This window comes from Gobius niger (genome assembly GCF_951799975.1).
Source record: "Gobius niger genome assembly, chromosome: 11".
Lineage (NCBI taxonomy): Eukaryota > Metazoa > Chordata > Actinopteri > Gobiiformes > Gobiidae > Gobius > Gobius niger.
In genome coordinates this window covers 19,949,931-19,961,777 of record NC_136862.1, presented here as the reverse complement: position 1 = coordinate 19,961,777, position 11,847 = coordinate 19,949,931, and the positions used below count along the sequence as shown (strand labels likewise).

Genomic DNA, 11,847 nt, shown 5'->3' with positions numbered 1-11,847 from the left:
CTCAAGTTAAACAACCGCCGTTTCTCTCTGTCATGCTTTATTTTTGGATCTATGAATCTCCTAGCCCCTAAAACGCTGAGCTGAGGTCACCTGCAAGTGTCCATCCCTTTCACTTTGCAGAGCTGTAGTTAAGCCACATTATTTACTGCCGTATCCTATTTGTCTCATCGCATACCGCCTGGTGATTTCCCTCCTATCCCTGTGTCTTTAGTAAACAAAGCGCTCAGGGTGTAATGCATGTTATAGCCACAGTTTAGTCCACGTTTATCAGCTTATAGCAACACCAATCAGACAGACTTGTTTTTGCATGTTGTCCTGTTTGTCTAATAGCTTTGGTCCCCCCTCTCCTCCCTCCCTTCTGTTATTTGTCCCGTCAGTGTCACCCTAAGAGGTTTATGCTGGGGGGTGGTAGATTAGCGTCTTGTTTGTGACACGTGGGGGTACCAATCTATTGGGTATGTCTGAGTCAGGACTATGGGGGCACTTCAGCTGTCCCGGCCATACGACAGGCTGTTACTGCTTTGTTTTACTTAGCACAGGTGTATCGTGGGAAATGTATATAATGCGAGACAAGTGGCACCGTCGAGGAGGGGAGGTGTGGCTGTAAATCAACGGGAAATGCTTTACTGTAGTGGGAAGGCCAGTGTTCATTAACTCCCAAAGCCGCTAAGTGCTTTACAGATGATGTATGCTTTAGGTGCTGTGTGAATTGCCCATATATTAACTGGGAAGTGTGTAGATTATTATACAATTGCGCTCTAACGGTCTATATTTTCCACTAATGGTTAATATATTTATCGAAAAAATCGTAAAATTGTCCAATGTATAGTACTGTGCAAGTCTTGGACAGTATTTCAATAACCAAGAGAGCTCTTGCAGCGACCTCTTCCAAGGCGCTAGTTTCTTGCAATCATGTGTCGTGGCATAAACCTGGATTATGATAGTTTCAAGCTCATTACTGAGAGCTCTATTTATCTAAAATATTCCTACACAATGCACTCATGAAAAGATAAAAAGAAAATATTGGTCATAACAGAATTTAAAGAGTTAGATTTGTTCATAGTGCGTAATATATCACTTCTTGTTTTCTTTTACCATCTGCCTACAGCTTTTAGTACCATCCCGTACCTTTTTTTGGATACATAATATCATTGAATTGTGGGTGGGCTTCCTACTAAATGATGGATGAATGAATCCAGACAGTGTGCACTTAAGGAATCAGACAGACACCTCATAAATTTAGTATAAATATTTAAAATACTTTATACAGCATAGAAATCTCTTGACACTCGCGAACAAAACCATCATTACAAAATCTTACAAAAGACCCTCCCCTTTCCCTCGAGTCCATATCAATCTCAGTATCAACAAGAAAAAGGTACAAAGAAGTGATTTCCAAAAAGGTGACGAAACATTTTGTAAAACATTGCATGCAACTTTTCGATGGGAAGAGATCGTAACCGTTAACAGTGAGACAGCCTATAGTGTTGCAAGTGGAAGCCACGATATAAAGTCCAATTGTCTTTTTTTTTCTTTCTCCAGTACTACCTAAAGGTACTTCATGAGATCTCTTGAACAGCACAGCGCAGGTGACAAAACACAGTAGTTGTAATCTTAATTACAAGCACATATTTTCACATTGCGCCCTACAAAAAAAGAGCACTTATCAAATACTTGCATTTAACACTTAGGACTATTGCACAGACTACATCGTTAAGACAAAAATGAAGTGATTTTTTTCTTTTCTAAAAAGATCTTGCAACATTCTTCACCTACAGCATTTGGCGAGGTTTGTCCGTTTCATAAGGCTTCAACGCAGTGTTTTTAAGTGTTTTTGTTTTATTTTGCAAAAAGAATCTAAGAAAATTGCAACTACACCTTTTATAGTTTCACTACAGTAGAGACGCTTGAACGCTATTAAAAAAAAGGCTCTAGCTTGTTAACAGTGTTTTAGGTTGGGTGTTTTTCTTCCCCAGCGGTACAAAAAAGGTGAGAGTGGAGTCTAGCTTTTCTACCTATCGGCTGCTATCTACTTATTGGTCCTACTGCAACACGGCGGCAAAATTCGCATTGCTATTATTATTATTCCGACATATGAACTATGCTGTGAGGTAAAAGATGATACGACAACACTCATATACTACAGATTTTGGTTTGAACATTAGTGCAGTGTCTTGACAGCCTTGAGGACACAGTGCGGGCTGCCGTTATATCAGCGCGGGTATAGTTTTTCCACATAGACAATAAAACACGAGATAGAACACATCGACATATTACGGGGCAGGGGACATGTTGGGCTCCTTTAGCTGGTGTGAATCAGTAGACGGTTCAATTAGTAACCAGTTATTATTACAATATTACATAAAAGACAATCCTAAATCTATAATACAGTGTTCTCATTGTGACAAGGATAAGCGCCTGTGTGTGCACACCTTGGATAATAACTTGCGTCCTATCGGGATCTGGGACGCGGGTTACTCAATGCTTAGGGATCAGTGTTAAATCTCACATCCTCCGTGTCACCACCTATTGTTATATAATGGCAGTAGTAACAAGAAAATTATTATTCATTTCATCTAGGGCTGCATGATTGACAATTTGTTTTTATGGCAATATCGGGCAATGCTTTATATCAAGTATGTATTGCGGTAAGGTTATGGCTTTCCGTCTGACAGATTTGCACCGTCAGTTTGTTACTAAATAAAACATTTAGCCATGCTTCAATCTCGTTTAGTCTTAAATATACTTTAATTTGATTGTAATACAAGGATATTACAGCTATAATTTAATCACTTACTGTGTCAAAACAGCTGCATATCACAATATTGCCAATTTGCATATCTTTCTTCATGCCGTGCAGCCCTAATTTCAATCCCCTTCAACAAATACATAAACAAAAGTGGCTCAGTTGCAATAAACAAAATTCACAGTTCAAACTAAGGCCGCTCTGGAAGACCTCTCCTCCTCGTCTGTACATTTTCGAGAGATCTCATTCTGTCCCAGTTTATTTCCTCGCATCCCAAATCCATCAGCAAAGGGTTTTGAGTGCGCCCGATGCACAAAGCAAAGTCTGCATGGGATAGGGAGGTGGCGACACGACCTCCTCTACGACTTGCTCGGGGCGGAAACTGAAGGGCTGCAGCGGGACTTTCTTTTTAAATATCTGTCCTATGCCCATTGAGGGGAACTTGCTGCGGTGCGTGGGGCTCTCGGGGTCGCTGTTGCTGCTGTTGTTGGCCGAGGGATGGCTGAAAGCAGAGTGCGGGTTGAGAGGGTGGAAGGCAGACTTTGGCGGGCTGAATGCCGAACTCCCAGGGGGGCTACCGATGGTGCTGGGTGGGCTCCCGCTTGTGTCGGACCCCCCACACCAGTCTGTGGAGGTGCTCTTTTTCGGCGGGTTGCTGATGAGAACGGGAGGGCTTGGGATAGTCGCCTTCTTCAAATAGGACGAATCCGGCTGGAAAGCAGAAACATGACGTGGTGGTGATAGCGTCCCATTGATTAGCTTGTACCAGGGCGCAGGGGGGGTGTTTTCGATCTGCTCGGCTTTGGACAGGGACCCGAAGGAGTGCATGCCGATGGGGGAGGGAGCAGGTGGGGCGGGGACGTTGTGTTCGGGGCTCGTGTTTACCGGAGGCAGGGTGGCGAGGCGCCTTCGCTGCTGCGGCTCATTGGGGTAGAGCGGGTGGATTTCAAGGTACTCCATCGAGGAGGAGGCAACAGTCCCAGGGGGTGCAAGAGGGGAGTTACGATGGCCACCAGTGATTGCACGTAGAAGACCTGAGGGAAGAAGAAGACAAATATTTGACCTTCTGGTTTACATAAGGTTTACATAAGTCCCCCTATACATCTGTACAGTATGTTCACCATAATTTGCCCTGAGGTTGTTCAGGGAAAAAATACCTGTGAAATTGACCTACAGTAAAGTATTGCCGAGTGAAAAAACTGGTTTTCTGTAAAACTACTATTGTTTGGCCTAAGGGTGCTCCACATACTGTTGCTAGAAGCAGAGAAATGGGCACGTTTGTCGACTATGTTTCCAAAAATGTATTATGTTATGCCAAGTTATTTATTTTTACATTACAGGTGCACTATGCAACTTTTGAAGTGAGAAAAAAAATATATATATCATTGTAATATCTGTGCATATTTGACCTTGTAGTGACTACAAATAGTTGCATATCATCTCAAGTATGGAAGTAGTTTAAAGGTGCACTATGCAACATTTGAAGTGATAAACAAATAATCTTAATATTTGTGTATATTTGACCTTGTAGTGACTCAGTGGCCTTTATAATACTCCAGGATCAGTTGTTTTTATGGGTGCGTACCAGAAAATGGCCAGAAACCCCAAAACAATTGATTCTGGAGCATCATAGACGCCACAGAGGGAAAGCAAAGGTGCCATGCTGCACCCATAACGCCACTACAAGGTCAAATACACACAAATATTATATTTATTTGTTTATCACTTCAAACGTTGCATAGTGCACCTTTAAACTGCTTCCATACTTGAGATGATATGCAACTATTGAAATTTCAATTCAAGATCCATATCACAAGAATCATGTGTTTGTGTGTAAACCCTACAATGGCAGAGGTCTCTTCTCGGGTGGACGACACACACAGACGCACAGTACAATGGGTGGATGGAAGGATGAGGGGTGGATGGATGGATGGTTGGACACACGGATGCACAAAACACAAAAACGCTGGGTGACGAACACAGACATGCATCGACCTACCCTGTGTGAAACAAGGCGAAAGAAAAATAAATACATGCATTTTCATAACAACAACAAACAAATATGCAAAACTGCCAGTTCTTACCTGTTCGGTGCTTCTTCTCCTTGCCCGGTTGCTTGCTGACCGCCAAGTAAACGGGCGCCTGCTTCGGTGGGATGGTGAGTTTGTCGACATGTTTTCTCCATTGCGTCTGGAAGTATTCGTCTTTCTTCTTTTCGCCCTTCTTCTTTTCTTGAAACTGCATCTCCTGATAAAATGAATAGTTGTCAATAACAGTCATCTTTAAAGTTAAGTAGGATAATTTGGCTTTTTATGTGAATTGCGATTTTTACATACCCTGTACTCTTTGGAAAGCCGTTTCATCTTTTTGTTGAGGAGGAAGTAGACCGCTAGTGTGTGGCAGGCCCGGTTTGTGAGCACCGCACTCAGGACTTCGCTGTGTTTGTAGCTCATCTTCTCCGTCATGTGCATTAACACGGTGTGGTTAATTTCTTCAATGTGAATTCTGAAAAGTGTAAAGTAACATGCATTTCAAAATACGGTATGCATGTTTTTGTAGTGACATTTGCTAGAGCGTTTACCCCTGTATTAACAGATATTTTGACATGGTTTTTGCATTTACCTGTTGAGGTACGGTGCTCCGGTGTTCTTGTTGGCCAGCTGTAGCCACGAGTCCGCCATGACCTGGTGAATGTTGGGACGCTTGTTCGGATCGGGCTCCAAAAGTTTTTTCAACAGACAAATGGCGGCTGAAGGAGGAAAAAGCACAGCATTCATATGTGAAACAGATCTGGCATTAAGGACACTCACTGACATTGGGGTAATAAATCTCCTACTGCCTTAAGTGCCTTGTAAAGGGAGCAGCATGGTGCTTTTTTTAAACCTCTTTGTCTTGGCACAGTGCACCTTCGACTGACATAAACTTGGCTCTGGCTCACTATAATTATAGATGAAGACGATAAAGGAGATGACATTTCTGTGTCATTACTTTGGAACAATGTATGGGAGCCAGCCACGTCCCTGCTTTGCATATTGGCATCTGCTGGGTACGTTGTGACATGCCCACACGTGACTGTCAGTGCACACATGCACCTTTTTTGCTTCCGATGTTGAACTGGATTAACACTTCAATAGCTATTTATAGTGTTTGACATTGAATTTAATTACATTTTTGATGGTTATATAGGTTACAGGCATACGACCTACAGTAAATGGGAATATTTTGTAAGTCCAAAATATTGAAATTACTAAAAAGAATCAATCAATCTAGCTTAGTACAGTTCAACTACACTTTGCCTCCCTTAGATTAAAACGTAAAGTCATGTGAGGCTGATGTCCTTCGCGAACATTGAGGTCCATGCATGTGTGATAAAAACAATCATCAGTCTGTTTTTTGAATGCTGATGTGTGCAATACAAATGACTCCATCTGAACACGTGAGCGCGTTCTTCACCTTATCAGCCCTGGCGTGTTTTTACATTGAGTCAAGGAGTGGCTGTTCTTGGGGTTTAGGGTATGACTGACATGGTAGTACATAAGTGCATGTAATTATATGTTGTACTTCTTTGCATACAGGCAAGTATTTACCTGTAGAGAGCGAAGGAGGCAGTGGATTCATCTCTTTGTCAACCATCTTTTGGTGCAGAGCGCGGAGACTGAAAGGCTCAACGGTGAATGGGAGAGTCCCGGTCAGCATGGCGTACATGTTCACCCCACTACACCGGAAACAAAACAGAATTATTATCATTCTTGGTTATGCCTTTTTTCATTGACTTTATCATTTCCAGTCGTTTAAGTCTTAAAACAACTGGAAGTAAATTTCTTATAAAGATTTTACGAGACTTACATTGACCATACATCTACTTTGGGCCCGTACTTCTTCCTGGAAAGCAGTTCTGGCGCAGCGTAGGCTGGGCTGCCACACTGTGTGCTGAATGGATCAGAGTATCCCAAGATGCCAGCGCAGTTACTGAGGCCAAAATCTAGGAGGCAGAATAAACTGTTAGTCCTTTGTTGCTGGGTAGTGGCAGCTTTTCCTGCCAACGTGTTAAACTTCTTGCCCCGTGTCAGGGTTAAACACAAACAGAAGCAGATTAGCTCTGAGGTGAGACTTGTAGGAGTTAAAATGATGTCTTGTTGTTCTTAACACTTTGGCTCATGCCCCGCCTGAGAAAATATTTCAGCTTCTTCTTTAATCACTACTTATGATAACTTTAATGGTCCCAGTTTTACCAAATGCTTTATGTGCTTTTAAGAGCGCATTTTTATTCAACTTACCTATGAGTTTGATGTTGTCCTGCTCATCCAACAAGAGGTTTTCTATTTTCAGATCCCTGTGAAAAATCAACAGAAAATGTCAGTTACTCGCTGTTATTACTGAAGCACAATGGACTATTAAGATCCTCCTCCCGCCGATACATGCCCTCCCTACAAGGGTCATGCTGGCTGAATTTTGGGGCTATTGTGTGTCTGCGCTTCCCCCTTAATTCTCCTAAATCCTGTTATACAGTTAACTGCATAGGACGTCTCCCCCAGGTCAGTTCCCAGCTCTTATCATGCTCCCAAGACATTTACTATTTAAATATGCGACTATAATGGTAAATACATTGGTTACATGTAGAAAGAAAGCTGTGCATGTCATAGCTACTGTTGCATCACAATGATTAATAAGCAGACAAGCTGGTCATATGTGGATTAACCGTAATGTGTACAATAAGGACTTAACCCATACTTCGAGAAAGAGGATCATGTCTGACTCACAGCTTTAACCCATAAACAGTGAGGGCTGTGGACGCCACTGTGGCTATGTCAACTTCCTAATACCTCCAAACTGATGCTTGCTCGTTTTCCTATTATGCAAACTGTACCGAACTCGTTGAACGGCTTTTCGCTTCGTACCTGTGCACTACCCCGGCTCTGTGAAGGTGCTCCACGGCTAACACCAACTGCCGGATGTATTTTTGGGTCTCCCTCTCCTCCAGACGCTTCTTGTCGTAGATTCGGTTCATGAGATTTCCGCCGGGACACAGCTCCATGACCAAGTAGTAGCTATTTTCGGTCTCCAAGATGTCCAACAGTTGTGTGATGTTGGGATGCCGGATCATTTGCTGGATGTGCCCTTCTCGGCGGAGGTTCTTAGTGACATATGAGTCCTTTTTGGCCTTTCTCTTGTCGATCACCTTGACTGCAACCTGAGAGCGACAAATAAAGAAAGTTTGATCAGGGGCGCTTGATGTAAGAGTGCAATTGGTGAAACCTGTCCAAAGCAAAATGTAACAAACTAATAAAGATTAAAAACTCTGTTACGTTATTTTGTCAAAACACATTGTTTGTTGCCAGACAGAACTTGCTATTAAGAAAAGTGATACTACACATGCCAGGTTTGATTATGCATTTGCATCAAAGCAATGAACTGGCATGTACAGTTTTGATTTATAGCTCTTATGATTGAATGGTGCAGTTCCAGGAGTGCATTAGAGTGTTGTGGCGCAACAGGTGACTTGTGTCTTCATAGCAGGCTACATAACTCGACACCGACCTCTCCCTTGCAGCTGCCGTCAAATGTGGGGCAGCCTTCGTGCTACAAGTCCCTCTGGCAATTTCGGGGGAGGTGTGGCCGCGTATGTACCCCATGTGTGACTTAGGGGTTACTGACCCATTATAAAGTGGGGGGAAGAGGCAAATGCTACCCCAGCGCAAGCCTATTTGTTGCTCAGAGCCATATGGAGAGTCAGTATTCTGCCATTTGTTTCAAGGCTACGGCTAAACGCACAAAGTGGCAAATGTAGAGCCACGACTAAGGGCCCCAGGATGTTTTATTACCCATTTTGTGTCTTCTCTTATAACCGTCAACATGCCCTTCCCCTCAATGACAAAGCCTTATCATTCGTCTCTGGTTAATTGCATTCAATAACATCTCCATCTACCTTATTTCATTCCTCTCTCCTTGTGTCCTGGTCTAGACCGGGTTCAAGAGCGTGGCTGCCATGCACAACAAATCATCCGCAAGGAGAAACCGCGAGACGTGGAAAGGCATGACCAATGGCACTAATAACCATATCCATTAATGAAATGGGTCCGGCTGCTCGCGGTAGATGTTTTATCTTCTATCTGTCCTTCAGCATTTTTATTGTATTTGCCCTCTTTCATCCCACTATAATTGCTCCAAGACTGAAACCTTTTCACTGTTAATTAGTGATGTGTACGCTGAGGTATCACAATGCAGCAATAGGTGGCTTGTGTTTATCTTAAGAGTAGTGAATGAAATAAAGGGGGTTCCAGTTGCATGTGAGGCTATAGGGGGTGGGGCTCACTGTATTTACTGTAGCTTGCCCATATCAGGGGGAGGGGTATCCCAGGCCAAAGGGGGTTGTTTACCAGGCACCCCTTAGACAGAAAGGGTGGTGGGGGTTGGGGGGTGGTGAAAGTGGGTTGCAGACATAAAAAAAAAAACAACAACACGCATGACCTTATAAGCCCCTGCCGACCACAACATCTCACCTCTCTCCTCACTTTTCTGCTCCCTGCTCTAGGTCTATCACTATCCAGCATCACTTTCTTTCTAGGGATGCTGAAAAGGCTCTTGAATGCGTTGCCCTCTGAATACCCTGCTTAAATAAACTCCATGCCCCCTCCTGCCTGCACTCTCGCTCTCTCCTCCTTTTCTCTCTCTTTTTTGCACTGCCTGATGGACCCCTGCATCTCAATGAAAGCGAGACAGAGCGTCAACAATGCGTAGATTGCCATGAGTTTGCATCATCCTCAGTAAATGGAGTAATAGATGGATTAGACTATATTTTTTCTGGTGTTTACACATGAAAATGATTTACTCTCTATAAAAATATTGTCTTTTAGTATATAGTGTATTTTTTAGTAACATATTATTATGTTTGGTACATGTATTGAAGCACAAATGTGAAGCAAAAGACGAGGAAGCATTTTTCTTGTATCCAAATAATGCACCCAAGCTCAAATGGTGTATCAAGGAGACAAAGGCAACCAGTGGCCAATGGCGGTCCACTTCAAAGCGCCTGTACTGGGAGAAGCATAATGAGACTTGGGGGCCATTTATCAAACAAAACATTTCATATGCAAGTAGCAACGGCGCGCTCTGATTGGCTGCACTGTCCCTACTCTCCTGTCTGTGTGTGGTGAGCTCATACAACAGGGATGAGCTCACCACCCACCAGCAAACAAAGCATGCTCAGTAACAGCCACTGACTGGACACACAGACAGGCAGGCAGTATAAGCAAGCAAAACATGCAGAATTTAGAACCAAGTGGTATTTGCCATTATATTAGGCTGTGAAAACAGTTTAACAGATATTGCCACATAATGTCATTAAGTCATGTCTTACAATGATAACAGGGATAGTCACCTACTCTAAAGGTTCTGTAGAGAGAAGAAATAAATATATTGCCAATTTGATATTTGGAAGTTTTATAACTGAAATACAGCAACAAAACATTGATGTTAAGTTATTAAAAAGTAATAGTGTGGCATTTTAGTCCTTAATAGCCAACATGATGACACGCAAAATACTCTGGGCGAACATAATATGTTCATGTTATTTGGAAAATTCAGAAAAAATTGAAAACTAGAAAATGCCTAGTTTGTGAAGCCTTGTCCTGACAGCGGCATCAAAATGTATTGATTGTGAACATTAACTATACTGAAGAAAATGATGTATCTATATGCCATATGCCATTTTTCTATATCTTGTATGAGATGCATAAAACGCAGAGTTGGACTTACTGCCAGCGTAATAACAACTGAAGAAATAGACATTTTTGCTCTTGTAAATGAAAAAAAAAGAAACACGAGTCGTACCTTTTCCCCAGTCAAGGCATGTAGACCTTCTCTAACTTTGGCGAACGATCCTTCTCCGAGCTTCCTTCCAATAAGATAGTTCCCGACGCGTTTGGTGTGGTAAAAGTTCTTGAGGATGTCCGCTGCTGGACTGCATAGTGAGATCGGGATGTCTTCTCCCTCTGCCCCTTGAGCTTCGTGGCAACTGTCCATCACCATGTCGCTGTCTGCCACGGGCATCTCAGTTCCCCGTTAAATGGCCCCGTGTAAGCAGGGGAAAAGACGCCTGTCCTCTCCCTCTCGCACCTCTAAATGCTTAGTGTCCAGTAAAGTGCCTTAAGTCCGCTGTCCGCGCGGCTCGTCCTTATTAACAAATTAACGGAGCCGGAGCGCGCCACCTGTTCACCCAATGCGTCCAACTCAGCAGTTTCCAGAGCCTAATTATGAGCTTAAGTTTGTAATTGACTGAAAATATGTCACAGTCAGTCATGGAAAGTTATTGCCTGACGCCACCTACAGTGTTACCTAAACTAACTACTCTGAGCGCATCACCTCTCTATACATGGGCAGCTCCTGGTAATTCTGAGCTCTGGCAGCGTGTTTCTCAGTTTGAAGTGACTTTCCCGGCCATCTGAGGGGGCGTTTCTTCGGGAAAAGGTTGGGTAGCAAAAACAACAAGCGCTCCTGAAAGGGGTGCGATTCAGACCAATCAGAGCGCACAAGGCGGAGACAACTCCACCCGGTGTTTTGCTCACATTGTACATATTGTACATTGTACATGCTCTGAACAAAGAATGCGTGCACTTTACCTGTCAGAACATGATGACCGTCTGTACATATTTGCCATTTTGGACCTGATTTAGCTAAAATAAAAATTTAGCGCGTGCGTGGCGGTGCGTAATGGGCACAAATTGTACTCGCTCCAAAGTTAATTGCTTTTCTGCATTAAAATTCACCTCAGCTCCGTGTTGTCAGCTTCATTCAGCCATATCCGGCACAATTTATACCGTCTTTTCCTGCCTTTATCTGCGTTCCGATTGGACTTGGAGTGCTGCCAACATCTTCAAATTGTTCTCAAATTCCCCAGTCGCAGACAAAAGAGCATTTGCACCCTTTGCTCACTGAGGTGTTCAATGGCCTAATTATTAGTGCGCTCATTAATCTAAATCGGACACCTGAAGCGAGGATCCATGACCTGGGACATATTTCATCTTAATGACGTGAAACCTAAAGCTCTCTAGGGTTAGGCATTATGATTTCAAGTTCAAACCTTATAGCATGACCATACTTCT

The 11,847-nt window shown here is 43.0% G+C and overlaps 1 protein-coding gene across 1 annotated transcript; it reads right to left on the bottom strand.

Annotated features, from left to right (window-relative positions):
* Positions 1-1,337: 1,337 nt before the first annotated feature.
* Positions 1,338-11,149, bottom strand: hunk (hormonally up-regulated Neu-associated kinase). The gene is made up of 9 exons (XM_079567050.1): positions 10,577-11,149; positions 7,645-7,937; positions 7,024-7,079; positions 6,593-6,728; positions 6,334-6,461; positions 5,369-5,495; positions 5,083-5,251; positions 4,831-4,993; positions 1,338-3,780 (listed from the first exon to the last, which is right to left on the bottom strand). Exons 1-9 carry the CDS (start codon positions 10,793-10,795, stop codon positions 3,029-3,031), a joined length of 2,043 nt encoding a protein of 680 aa, XP_079423176.1. The 5' UTR covers positions 10,796-11,149; the 3' UTR covers positions 1,338-3,028.
* Positions 11,150-11,847: the final 698 nt, after the last annotated feature.

Bases quoted from the DNA above. Each gene is read 5' to 3' on its own strand.
- hunk (XM_079567050.1), bottom strand. From the start codon at position 10,795: ATGCCCGTGGCAGACAGCGACATGGTGATGGACAGTTGCCACGAAGCT. The intron at 5,252-5,368 runs GTAAATGCAAAA...TACACTTTTCAG, and splicing joins GGAGCACCGTACCTCAACAG to AATTCACATTGAAGAAATTA. The intron at 3,781-4,830 runs GTAAGAACTGGC...TTCTTCCCTCAG, and splicing joins GGAGAAGAAGCACCGAACAG to GTCTTCTACGTGCAATCACT.